Source organism: Pelophylax lessonae (assembly GCF_965119305.1).
Source record: "Pelophylax lessonae genome assembly, chromosome: 5".
In the NCBI taxonomy this organism is placed as follows: Eukaryota; Metazoa; Chordata; class Amphibia; order Anura; family Ranidae; genus Pelophylax; species Pelophylax lessonae.
The window spans coordinates 528,975,561-528,989,829 of record NC_138772.1 but is presented as its reverse complement, the minus strand read 5'-3'; the positions used below and the strand labels follow the sequence as shown (position 1 = coordinate 528,989,829).

Genomic DNA, 14,269 nt, shown 5'->3' with positions numbered 1-14,269 from the left:
TCCCTCTCCACCCGACGATCGCGAGTGACCGGCGGACATCAGGTCCGCCGGGCACACGTGCGGTGGGGGGGGTCCGTGACCACGCGGGAGCAGGAGCGCGCCTCCGGCGGCGAGCGCTCGCTCCCTAGACCCTCACAGGCTAGCGACGTAGCCCTACGTCGCTCTGCCTGTGAGGGGCTGACCGCCGATGTAAATAGTCGTGCGGCGGTCGGCAAGTGGTTAAGTGTAATGGCCGTACCAAAAGTAATGCTAAAGTAGCCATAAACTTTTTAATAACTAATATGAGTCGTTCAAATTTCACATGTTGGTATAGTAACTCTTCTTCTAAAGTAACTCTTCTTCTTTTTAATGCAGGTAAATAATGGATTCTAACCAGAAGCAATGTGCTATCATTGAGTTCTTGATGAAGGAGGGGGTGCAGGCTGTCCGACATCCACAGAAGGCTGCAGAATGTTTACAGAGATGACACCATTGACAACAGCAATATCTTGTCATTGGTGACTTTTGTCAATGGTGTCATCTCTGTAAACATTCTGTAGCCTTCTGTGGATGTCGGACAGCTTGCACCCCTGCTTCATCAAGAACTCAATGATAGCACATTGCTTCTGCTTGGTATCCATAATTTACCTGCATTAAAAAGAAGAGTTACTATAGAAGAAGAGTTACTATACCAACATGTGAACAACCTATGTAAGTTATTAAAGAAGTTATGCCCACTTTTGTATCACCTTCAGTAAAGTCCTCGTATCTTGAATGCACATTTTCTACAGGAGCATCAAGCCTGTTGGCTGGTTTAGCAGCCATTATGGATCCAACTTACTGTCCAGGACCTTGGAAGAAAGCTTTCCCACAATCACAGTGCAAAAATGGCAGGAAAGAATTCAACGTTTCAGCTACAGGCATCAGAACACATGATGTTCTGTAATCCACACCCTTTAGTAAAATCTCCATGGGAATGCATGGATGACTCATATAAGCCAGTGAAAACAGTAGCTCAGCTAAAAAGCTTGGCTTTTCACTGCTGTGCTAGGAATTCAGGGGAGTCCCCTTTGCTGGGGTCTCAATTAGGAAAGAAAGCCTGGCATGCCTAGCCAAGATCAAACCTAGCCTACCTGACCTGAAATCGAGAGATGCATTCTGGGAAGAGTCACTCTTTATGTTTCAATTGTTTTTATTAGGATTTTCATAGAAAAAGAGGTACATAGGTGTATTTAGAACACTGTTATAGCATATTGCATATCGTACTTATAGTAAAATAAAGAAACAAAAAAAGAAGTAACTTACTGTATATACGCGAGGATAAGCCAACTTTTTCAGCATTTTCTTTATGCTGAAGAAGCCCCCCTCGGCTTATACTCGAGTCACAGTCTCACTTACCTTTTCCACGGTCAGTGTGCATGCGCCGCCGCTGCTTGGGAAAGCCCGTACACTTTCGGCTATTCCCGGGCAGACGGCGTATGCGCGGTGACGTGTTGGCGCCGGGTGGCGCCATTTTTAAATGTAAGGCGCCTCACCGAAAGGTAAGTGAGACTCCTCCGCAGCCCCTGCATTTCCTCAGGAGATGCAGTGCTGCGGGCATGGTACAGGAGATTCTCCTGTACCATGCCCGCAGCACTGCATTTCCTTTGTCAAGCCTGTACCCTCTGTGCCATGCCTGTACCATCTCTTGTGCCATGCCTGTACCATCTCCTGTACCATGCCTGAACCATCTCCTGTACCATGCCTGTACCATTTCCTGTACCATGCCTGAAAAATTTACTGTACCATGCCTGTACCATCTCCTGTGCCATGCCTGTACCATCTCCTGTGCCATGCCTGAACCATCTCCTGTACCATCTCCTGTGCCATGCCTGAACCATCTCCTGTACCATGCCTGAACCATCTCCTGTACCATGCCTGAACCATCTCCTGTGCCATGCCTGTACCATCTCCTGTACCATACCTGAACCATCTCCTGTACCATGCCTGTACAATTTCCTGTACCATGCCTGAACAATTTACTGTACCATGCCTGTACCATCTCCTGTGCCATGCCTGTACCATCTCCTGTGCCATGCCTGAACCATCTCCTGTACCATCTCCTGTGCCATGCCTGAACCATCTCCTATACCATGCCTGAACCATCTCCTGTGCCATGCCTGTACCATCTCTTGTACCATGCCTGAACCATCTCCTGTGCCATGCCTGTACCATCTCTTGTACCATGCCTGAACCATCTCCTGTACCATGCCTGAACCATCTCCTGTACCATACCTGAACCATCTCCTGTACCATGCCTGTACAATTTCCTGTGCTATGCCTGTACCATCTCCGGTACCATCTCCTGTGCCATGCCTAAACCATCTCCTATACCATGCCTGAACCATCTCCTGTGCCATGCCTGTACCATCTCTTGTACCATGCCTGTACCATCTCCTGTGCCATGCCTGTACCATCTCTTGTACCATGCCTGAACCATCTCCTGTACCATGCCTGAACCATCTCCTGTGCCATGCCTGAACCATCTCCTGTGCCATGCCTGAACCATCTCCTGTGCCATGCCTGTACCATCTCCTGTGCCATGCCTGTACCATCTCCTGTGCCATGCCTGTACCATCTCCTGTGAAATGCCTGTACCATCTCCTGTGCCATGCCTGCACCATCGCCTGAACCATCTCTTGTACCATGCCTGTACCATCTCCTGTACCATATCCTGTGCCATGCCTGTACCATCTCCTGTACCATGCCTGAACCATCTCCTGTACCATGCCTGAACCATCTCCTGTACCATGCCTGAACCATCTCCTGTAACGTGCCTGAACCATCTCCTGTAACGTGCCTGAACCATCTCCTGTAACGTGCCTGAACCATCTCCTGTACCATGCCTAAACCATCTCCTGTACCATGCCTGTACCATTTCCTGTACCATCTCCTGTGCCATGCCTGTACCATCTCCTTTGCCATGCCTGTACCATCTCCTGTGCCATGCCTGAACCATCTCCTGTACCATCTCCTGTACCATGCCTGAACCATCTCCTGTACCATGCCTGAACCATCTCCTGTACCATGCCTGTACCATCTCCTGTACCATGCCCACAGCCCTGCATCTCATGTACCATGTCTGCAGCCCCTGTACCATGCCCGCAGCCCTTGTTTTGGGTCTCGTGGTGGTCCAGTTGGGTCCAGTAGCTGCTGAATTTCCCACCCTAGGTTTATACTCGAGTCAATAAACATTCCCTGTTTTTTGTAGTAAAATTATGTGCCTCGGCTTATATTCGGGTAGGCTTATACTCGAGTATATACGGTACTTCCATAATAGTCACTGTTACGGTTGGACAGTAAGTAAGTATATCCCTAAAATTATTGTTGCTATACTTTCAAATGGTGGGGTGTTGTTCTCCTCCCCAGACACCCCTTCTGGGAGCAAACTGTGTCTTATGGTGAGGGCAACACCGCCATTTTTACATTTGTTTTGTGTTACGTTATGCTTTATTATTTAATACTAACTTGGTGAAGGTATAACAGATATAACAGGGTTCCATCAGAATAACCGGTGCCAGAGATTTATCTCTAAGATTATTTAAGTGAACAAGAGTCACTCTTTAGCTGAAAATCACTTAAAACAGTTTTGCTTGAGTTGTAAACGTACTGCTGGAGGTGCTTGTAACTAGACCCTTGTAGGAAGTCAATGAGAGCGTGCTATTCTTGGCCATGGCTTTATACATTGAGAGATTTTGTAACTCAGTAATGGTCTATAAATGTGTATGGAAAAAATACCACATTTGGAAACACTGAGTGCAAAGAATTAGTTTTTGAACATTCTAGGGACAATTGCAAAAGTGTTTTGCTTAGATCAAACTGTTTACCCAATTTAGGCCTCATCAAACCCAAAAAAAACATCTACATTTATGTTGCCTTTATTCATGCATTGCAGTGCAATTTTTGTCTGCAAAACTATGAATGACACACACAGTGTGGCAGCCACAAGTTATAAAATGTAATGTAAAATGTAGCTTTTTTTTTTACACAAATTTCCATTCCTTTGAATTCTGGCTAGGTTGAACAACACAACAATTGTGACATGAACATACTTAGGCCAGTGAAGGGCCACGAAGAAGACTTTACCTGACAGACAGTAACTTTGGACTGTGCTGAGCGGATCGGACGCTACCCGGCTGATCAGAACTTCATCATAATTGGACAAAGAAGCATCAATGGTCACAGCACTGGGGTCCAGGGTTATCCAATCATCCAGCAGCACTGTCACAGAGCAGAAATGAAGACACACTATTAGAAAATGTAGGAGGAAATTATACAGGATCAGAGATAATATGAAGTGACATATTCAACAGAGAAAAGATGGTGGTGACGGGGAATTGCAGTTGGGGGGGGGGGGGGTCAAAAGGTCAAAGAAAAAAAGGGAAAAATAAAGTAGAGGAGAAAGGGAAGGAGAAGAAGAAAAAAGGGAGAGGGAAGGAAAGGAAAAGAAAAGGGGAGGGTAAGAAACATAAAATAAAAGGGTAGGAGGAAGGGAAGGAGACAAAAAGGGGAATGAAATGGAAAAGAAAAGGGAAGGGGATAGGAAAACAAAGAAGAGGGAAAATGAAAGGAAAGGAAAGGAAAAGAAAAGAAAAGAAAAGAAAAGAAAAGAAAAGAAAAGAAAAGAAAAGAAAAGGGGGAAGCAAATAAAAGAAAAAGAAAACAGAAGAGGAGGAAGTCAAAGAAAAGTAAAGGGAAAGGGGAGGGGAGAGGAGGGGAGGGGAGGGGAGGGGAGAGGAGGGGAAAGGAACAAAAAAGAGGAGAGGGATAGAAAAAAAAAGAAGAGGGGAAAGGAAAAAAAAGAGGGGAGGGGAGGGGAGGGGGAAGTAAAGGAAAAGGAAAAGAAAGGGTGGAGAAGGGAAAAAAAAGGAAAAGAAAAGGGGATGGGAGGGGAGGTGAGGGGAGGGGAGGGGAAAGGAACAAAAGGGGGGGTAGAAAAGAAGAGGGGAAAGGAAAAGAAAAGGGGAGGGGAGGGGAGGAGAAAGGAAAAGGAAAAGAAAAGGATGGAGAAGGGAAAAGAAAAGAAAAGAAAAGAAGAGGGGAAAGGAAAAGAAAAGGGGAGGGGAAAGGAAAGGAAATGGGAGGAGAAGGGAAAAGAAAAGGAAAAGAAGAGGGAAGGGGAGGGGAAAGGAACAAAAATAAAAGGGGAGGGGAAAAGAAAGGGGGAGGAAAAGAATAGGGGAGGGGGAGGCAAGTTGGGGGGGGGGGAGGGGAGGGGAGGGGAAGGGAAGGGAAAGGAAAGGAAAGAAAAGGAAAAGGAAAAGGAAAAGAAATGGGGAGGGAAAGGGAACAGAAAAGGGGAGGGAAAAGCAAAAGAAAAAAGGAGGGGGAAGGAAAAGAAAATGAAAAGAAAAGGGGAGGGGAGAAGGAAAAGAACAGAAAAGAAAAGAAAAGAAAAGAAAAGAAAAGAAAAGAAAAGGAAGGAAAAAGGAAAATTAAAGGGGGGGGTAAAGGAGAGATAAAGAAAAGGGGAGGGGGAGGGGAGGGGTAAGGAAAAGAAAAGGAAAATAGTAAGGGAGGGGAGGCAAAGGGAAGGGGAGGGAGGGGGAGGGAAGCGGAGGGGAAAGAAACAGAAAAGGGGAGGGAAAGGAAAGGGAATGGGAGGGGAAAGGAGGGGAGGGGAGGGGAAGGGAAGGGAAGGGAAGGGAGGGGAAGGGAAGGGAAGGGAAGGGAAGGGAAGGGAAGGGAAGGGAAGGGAAGGGAAGGGAAAAGAAAAGGAAAAGAAAAAAAGAAAAGGAGAGAAAAAGAAAAGAAAGGGAAAAGAGAAGGGGAGGGAAAAGGAGCAGAAAAGGGGAGGGGAAAGGAAAGGAAAAGAAAAGAAGAGGGGGAAGGAAAAGGGAAGGGGAAAGGAAAAGAAAAGGAGAGGGAAAAGGAAAAGAAAAGGGGAGAGGAAAAGAAACAAAAGAAAAGGGGAGGGGGAAAAGAAATAAAATAAAAGGGGAGGGGAAAGGAAAGGAAAATAAAAGCGTAGGAGAAAGGAAAAGAAACAAAAGCAAAGAGGAGGGGAAAGGAAAAGAAAAGGAAAAAAGGGGAGGGGAAGGGAAGGGAAAGTGGATAGAAAAGGGGAGGGGAAATGAAAATAAAATAAAAAGAAAATAGGAGGGGAGGGGAAAAGAAAAGGGAGGAGATGGGAAAAGAGAAGGGGAGGGAAAATGAAATGAAAAGGGAAGGGGAAAGGAAAAGAAAAGAAAAGAAAAGAAAATAAAAGAAAAGAAAAGAAAAGAAAAGAAGAGAAAAGAAAAGAAAGGGGGCGAAAAAAATAAAAGGAAAAGGGGAGGGGAAAGGAACAGAAAAGGGGAGGGGAAAGGAAAAGAAAAGGAAAAGAGAAGGGCAGGGGATGGGAAAGAAAAATAAAAGAAAACGGGAGGGGAATGGAAGAGGACCGAGAAAGGAAGAGGAGAAGAGGAGAGAAATAGGGAAATAAAAACAGAAAAGAAGAATAGAAAGAAGGCAAGAAAAGAAAGGAAGGAAGGAATGGAGTGATTCATGGAGGTAAAGCAAAAGAGGAAAAAAGAAATAGAGGGAAGGAGTTAGCAGAAATGGGGAGTAAAGAAATGCAAAATGATCAAAGGTAAAAGTAGTCCAGGAATAAAACCCAGATTTTATGCAATGCAGGATGCACAGCTGTGTCAATATGTGGTTAGGCCAAAGGTAAAAGCGGAGCCCACCATTCTTAGGCATCTATTTGTTCTAAAATTACCCCTAAACATATAATTTTGTCTGTGTAATTATAGAATTCAGCATAGCTGCTATGTCAGAAGATTACAGCTGTCAGTAACCTTTATTTCACTCTTCCGGTGAACCTCCCAGCTCATTACAGGCTTGGCCCAGGCCATTTATAGGTGCCGATGACCCTAAAGATTGAAGTACAAACAGCTGTCTACTTCCCTACATTCTGCAAAGTTTCATTTTTTCTCATTTACAGTATTTTCTCATCATTCAGATTACATGACTAAAAGTGGAATGTTTTACAGTTCTGCAAGTTCAATTTTCATCTTTGCACATGAAACATCTTAGAAAAACAGGCCGTCATCCTAATAAAAGGCCCAAACGTTATAATCTCACTGTATGTCCATAACCAGAGCCAGACACCTGGCACAGAGCGTTCTGCAACAACAAGGAGTAAAAACCACTCAGTGCCTTAAAGTGTAAGTACACCCCACAAAGATAGCATGATGAGCTGATAACTGTTTTTAGTTAGCATTGCACCCAGCAAACTTTGGGAACTATAGAACCCCTTACTCACATTATGGAGAAGAGCAGTAAGTGGGGGCAGCCACCAAATCTAAGGTTTTGGTTTATACTGTATATACTTTAAAGGGTGCATTTATAAAAAAAAAAAGAAAAAAAAAATTGAATAGCAATTCTCCTGTGTAAGTGCATGTACATCCATTCTGTGCGAATAGGGCAAATAATGAATGGTATTTAGGCTACATCCTGTGCTAGCTGATAGTTATTCATTAATTTAAAATGGAAAATACTTGGCCAATTTACGATGGAATTTTCTATGATACTTAGTGCCATCTAGTGGTAAAAGACTGTATTTTCTGTTTTAAATCAATGAGAAATACCCCTAAGTCCCTGATACTGAGCAGACCCTAACACTTACCCCATTAACCCCTACCAGGATTGTAATACTTAGACCTTTTCCTGTCTTGACTTTAACATTTCCCCTTCCCCCTATCTTAACTCTAACCCTAATCCCTGCCCCCTTATCTAAACTTTAACACTCACCCCTCCCTCCACCCAAATTATAACACAACCCTCCCCATACCCAATTTCTCCAGGTGATGATGTCACCAGTCTGCTCCTGCTCTATCATTGTCAGGGGAGGACTGGGCCAGGGGGCAGGGGGGCAACTGCCCCCCGGGCCGCTCGGATGCCCCGTAAAAAGGCTGCACCGCTTCTGCCACAGACATGGCTAAAGGATTCCTGGTGAAGAGAAGTAAACCCCCACCACTGACCTACTGAGTGCTGAGTGTGGGTTGAAGACAAGGACAGAGAGCAGCCCCCCCCCCCCCCAACATGGATGGTGTAAACTGTGTCTGAGCAGAGGCTGGTTCCATGCCCCACTGGAGACTCTGCCAGCCCCAACCAAGCTGTCCCAGCTCCCCCGACCGCCCCCTGGCCAGATTCAGCCAGTGAATAGAGAGTACCTGGAGCAGGCTTCAGCCTGGAATGGGGGTCAAGGGGAACGCAGGAAGAGGGGGAGTGGGAGGGGGGCGGAGTCACTGCACCATGGACCTCTGGTTTGTACTTGCCCCCTAGGCTGAAAGTTGCCAGTCTGCCCCTGATCATTGTCCAACCACAGACTGGGTGCTAACAGGATGTAACTAGAGGAGACCAAAGTGAGGGTGCAAACCTGGCTCTGCTGTGTGGCAGAGCTGTGAAATTCTCAGGACTCAGGAATCATTTAGCAGTTAAAAAAAAGCTCTTATACATGCATTTCAATCATTTCTTAGCTGTTTGCCTGGAATTGAGCTTGAGCTTCGCCTTTTACGTATTAAACATTGCTAGAAGTGCTCATATTATGGCTTTAAAGAGCCTGTGAGCAGTAAGCTCTGCACACTCTGTAAAAGTTTACAGCTTCGAAGGGAGGATTTGAACATGATTTGTATCCATTGTGAATTCACTTTATTTAAATGTCGCGGTTATTTTAAGATTCAGTTTTCGCCTCTTTAGAACTTTATCATTACTTTATCTGTCTGCTCTGAAATGGCCCTCAATGTGTTTTTAACCAAAACGTCAGGTTTAAGAGCTCAGAGACCGACCAACCAAGCTTCAAAGGCTTCCATCTCCCCGTCATGTGTTTTATACATCTCCCTCTCACCTTCTTCCTATGCACTTTGTGGCTATGAGTTTATGTCTGACTATTTAGTAAAGGGCTCCTAAGATCGCCGTTCGAGTGATATTTGATATTGTTAGACATGAAGTTTTTCCAAAACAAAATTCCTTATGTTCCGAACTATGCCGAATATAAATAGCCTTTCGCCAATGTCAGGAAGCTTCTGTGACACGTCAGGCGCACGCACGTGCACGTGCGCATACTTTTGCCCATAGAATTCTGCACAGGTAAACATATTTGCACGAATGCATGTGCTCCATTGGCGACAGATGACCTGTTTACCCATTTCAGCTCCAGAAGGTTTTACCCCCCTTCCTGACCAGGCCATTTTTTGCGATACGGCACTGTGTTGCTTTAACTGAAAATTGCGCGGTCGTGCGACACTGTACCCAAGTAAAATTTGTTCTTTTTTCCCCACAAATAGAGCTTTATTTTGGTGGTATTTGATCACCTCTGCGGTTTTTATTTTTTTCGCTATAAACAAAAAAAGACTGTTGATTTTGAAAAAATATAAATTTTTTACTTTCTGCCATAAAACATCCAATAAAAAAATTAAAAAAATCTAATTTCTTCATCAATTTAGGCCAATATGTGCAAGAGCCTTAAAACTTCATAGGAAATTTGATGGGGCACTGCAGTAAGCCATACAATTATGTGTGTAAATTGCAGCTTGAGCTACTGAGCCCTGTATACAACAGGTGATGTACCGCGGGCTGCTCAGTGGTTTCTGCATGACATATAAAAAGGAGACTAAAGCCCCACCTGCTGACCAAAAACAATACCAACCATTCTTTATACAATATTTTATACATCTATGATTTAAAAAAAAAAAGTTTTCTTTATTCTTATAATAAAGAAAAAAAATATTTAAAAAAAAAATACATCTCTACTAAATAAACCCCCTCAGAGCCCATTCACATTAGCGCGACTTGTCAGGCGACTTGTCAGCCTGACGAGTCGCGCTCGGTCGCGGTCCATTGATTAGCACAGGACCCGTTCTAATAGGAGCGACACAAGTCACTCCAACTTAGAAAAAGGGTCCTGTACTACTTCGGGGCGACCTGGAGGCTACTTGCATAGACTTCCATTATGTGAAGTCTCTGCAAATCGCGCCGAAGTCGCGGTGCACGCGACTTCACAGGTCACCCCTCAAAGTCGTGTCACGCTAGTCTGAATGGGCTGTCAACCTTGTTTTGTGAATTGACTTTAACCTACATACAGTATACAGCAAAAATATAATAGTGAATAATAAATTAATGACTAATTAAACCTTCTGTGAACACTGAAAATAATATGATTGTTTAGTGAAACTTAAATGTTCTAAATTCCTATTCTGTTTACCTGGCTTTGTGGTCTTGAGAACATCAGCTGTTGGGCAAAGCCCTGGTGAAACTGAACCCTCGCCATCTGCAAAGAAAAATATGAAACATGTATTCATAAGTAAAAATTAATTCTGGATAGATTGTATTACTGGGACTAGAATCCAGTGATGGGCCGAACACCTCCCCTGTTCGATTCGCACCAGAACATCTTGAACAGGGAAAAAGGTTGAGCGAACGTTCAAACTCTATTAAAGTCTACGGGACACGATTCCACGAACGTGAAAAATCAAAAGTCCTAATTTTAAAAGCTTATATGCAAGTTATTGCCAAAAAAAAAGTGTATGGGGACCCGGGTACGTACTGACCTGGGGGACATGTATCAATGCAAAATTTTTTTTTTTAAAACAATCGTTTTTTAAAGGAGCAGTGATTTTAATTATGCTTAAAGTGAAACATTAAAAATTCTTTTAAATATCGTGCTTGGGGGGTCCCCTTAATGTGCCTGCAAAATGGTGCATCTGTACGATGTATGGAGCCTGCTGCAGCAATACTGACATTTCTAAAGGAAAAAATTTAATTTAAACTTGCTCGCAGTTGTAAAGTATTGTCAGCAACCAGCAATACAGATAAAAAAAAAAATGAAAAAAAAAAAAAAAAACAGCGTAGGGTTCCCCCCACCAGTCCATACCAGACCCTTCAGTTCTGGTATGGATTTTAAATTCCACGCCAAAATTTTAAACCAAAAATGGCGTGTGCCCCCCCCAAAATCAATACCAGACCCTTATCCGAGCATGCAGCCTGGCTGGTCAGGAAGGGGGGGTGAGTATACCATGCCACATGCCCTCAACATGGGGGGGTGGGAGCTCTGCCACCCCCCACCCCAAAGCACCTTGGCCCCATGTTGATGGGGACAAGGGCCTCTTCCCGACAACCCTGGGCTGTGGTTGTCGGTGTCTGCAGGTGGGGGCTTATCAGAATCTGGAAGCCCCCTTTACCAGGGGGCCCCCAGATTCCGCCCCCCCCATGTGAATGAATATCGGGTACATCATACCCCTACCCATTCACCAAAATAATAAAGAAAAATAAAAACCACAGGAAACAGTTTATGACAAGTCCTTTATTAAAAAGGAAAAAAAAATGTCTGATGTAAATCCATCGTCAATCACAGCGTCCGCCGGACCCAAAAAATAGAAAAATTTCACAAAAGGCTTCCTGCCTCCAAAGAGGCTATCCGCCATATGCCTGCTCTTTAGCTTTGACAGTTCTTTTATAGGCAAGGGGTGGGGCCACTCGATTACATCACCCGGTGGCACTGCCCTCTTCCGATGTCACATGATGTCATGTAAATGAAAATTAATATGAATGAAATTAATAAACAAAGTGTTAAAAAATCACAAACAAAAATATAAGTGAATAGTCCCATGTGGAAAGAAAATAATAAAAAGTCCCAGATGAAAGGTAATGATGAGGATTCCTTTCGCCACAAATTACAATGTGAGTCACATTACCCTCTCTTCCCCATAAAGGCCGACCACCACCAAAATGGATCAGGTGTGCGCTTACCGTGCCCCAGAAGTTGTTCTTGGGTGACGAAACGTGTAGGGCGGGGCGGCGTGTCTACTACATTATGTTTACCGGAAGTGACGGTGAACGCCATTGTTAACCTGCCAGATGTATTTGGAGATATGTGCATTCTTTAAATACCGATGTGAGTGTGATTTTAATTTAATAAACCAGTGTTTTTAAAGGTTTTATACTATTTAGTACTTTCATACTTGAATATGTGTCTGTGAGAGATCTGGATGCTTATCGAATGCCTACCATAAGGCAGAATCTACCCCTGCTTCAAGGCTGTTTATCTGAATGCTGATTTAAAGGGGAATTTCCCTAAAGCTTGCCAGACCTGCCTGTAAGTAGGGGGTCCTGGCTATATGGTAAGTGCACACCTGATCCTTTTTGGTGGTGGTCGGCCTTTATGGTGAAGGGAGTGTGGAGGGGGATGTGGCTCACGTGGTGATTTGTGGCGAGCAGAAAGAATGCTCATCATTACCTTTCATTGGAAATTTTTTATTCTTTTATTTCCACATGGGACGATTCACTTTTAGTCCCGGTTCACATATGTGCAATGATTCGGTGCGCACTTGCTATTCAGGAGAGGAGTGTTTCGGCAGAAAAAACATCAAACCTGCCTAAACGCATCTAAGTGTTCATTCATTTCAATTACCAGAATAAATTAATAATCTGGCAAATGAAATAAATGCCAAAACGCTTGATGCTCTTGAACGTGCCTAAACGCATATGAAAAACATGGCTTTAGGTGCGTCTTTAGCACTGCTTTTCTCCGATCAGGAGAAGGGCATTAAAAAAAGAGAGGGGCAAACACCCAGTGTGGATGAGGCCTAAGGCTAATTAACCAGTTCTGGACCAGAGGGATTTGGCCCCTTAATGACCAGGCCATTTTTTGTGATTCAGGACTGTGGTAATTTAACGGACAATTGCACGGTTGTGCGACGCTGTACCCCAAAAAAAATCAATGTCCTTTTTTTTCCCACAAATAGAGCTTTCTTTTGGTGGTGTTTAATCACCTGTGCAAACTTTTTTTTTTTTTTTTTGCGCTAAAGAAAGAAAAAAAAAATTATACTTTTCACATTCTGCTATACAACATTCCCCCCCAAAAAAATTTTTAAATCAATTTTTTTAACATTTTAGGCCAATTTTTTTTCTGCTCTATATTTTTGATTAAAAAAAAAATCGCAATAAGCATATTTTGATTGGTTTGCGCAAAAGTTATTGATTCTACTAACTACGGGAAAGATTTATGTCATTTTTATTGTTTTTTTGTTTTTTTTAATAGTAATGGCGGCAATCTGCGATTTTGTTGCGGGACTGCGACATTGCGGCAGACAGATAGGACCCCTAACTGACATTTTTGACACTTTTGGGGGGACCAGTGACATTACTACAGTAATCAGTGCTAAAAATATGCACTGTTACTGTAATAATTACACTGGCAGGGAAGGGGTTAACATTATGGGTGATCAAGGGGTTAAATGTGAGCCTAGGGGAGTGATTCTAACTGTGGGGGGCGTGGCTTGTGAAATGGCCATAGAGACCTGTGATCCTATATAGAAGGATCACAGGTGCTCTGTGATCATTCCAGGGAGAAGAACGATCAGTTGTGTTTACAACAGCTGACCGTTCTTTTCTCTCAGCGGGGAGCGATCGCGGGTGTCAGGCGGCAATCGGAGCCGTCTGCCCACTGCATCGGCTTCCCCGCTGATGAGTGGGGGCGGGAGCACGCCAGCAGCGGCGCCCACTCACCCCCTAGTCTTGTGTGCGCAAACGACGTACACCTACGGCGATTTGCCTGGGAGCAGCTGCCTGCCACCGTATAACTGCGGCGAGCGGTCGGCAACCAGTTAAGTTACCCTTCAAAGCTTCCAGTTTCACCAATCATCGATGATCCTGGAGCTTTGCAGACACCATCGCATGGCAAGTCAACTAGCAGCATCACAAGGAACCACCAGCAACCTCTGGAGGAACCCCATTTGAGAATGGCTGGCCTACAGTGGCGGCCCGTGCATAGGGGACGCCAGGGCTCCGCCCCCCTACCCCTAAAAAAAAGGAAAAAAAAAAACAAAACGAACAAATAAAGTTGTTCAAAAAAAAAAAAATTGGGTTCGCCGGCCTCGCCTGAAGGAACTGGTGGCTGGGGGGGAGGGGGGGGGTTACGTCCCAGAAGAGGCGCCGATTGGCTGCCTTCTGGGGGGTAGGGGGTATCCTGGGCGCAAGTCTTTGCGATTGGACACCCCCACTTTCTGATATCCTGGCTGTGATTGGTCCAGTCTACAGCCTGGACCAATCATCATCCAGGATATCGCTGACGTCGCAATGGGGGCGGTGCCGGTGCGTGCGTCAGTCACTCACCGTCACCGCCGCTCAGAGAAAAGGAGAGGCCGCCCGCCGGTTCCCGCCGCCGAGACGAGGGAGAAGGACCCGCCGCAGAAGAGGAGGAAGAAGCTGAGCCGCGCCGCCGCCAGGTAAGTTTGAAGGGAGCAGGCCGCCCGCCGCCGAGACAAGGGAG

General features: G+C 44.7%; 1 protein-coding gene across 1 annotated transcript in view; it reads right to left on the bottom strand.

The window, feature by feature from the left end:
* The window catches only part of TG (thyroglobulin), a gene marked incomplete at its 5' end in the record, with an annotated part of 481,401 nt that overhangs the window by 262,288 nt on the left and 204,844 nt on the right, over positions 1–14,269 (bottom strand). The window contains 2 exons of the mRNA XM_082259019.1: positions 4,105–4,239; positions 10,205–10,270. Of these exons, the coding sequence (XP_082115145.1) occupies positions 4,105–4,239; positions 10,205–10,270 (201 nt within the window). The remainder of the gene's footprint in view (positions 1–4,104; positions 4,240–10,204; positions 10,271–14,269) is intronic.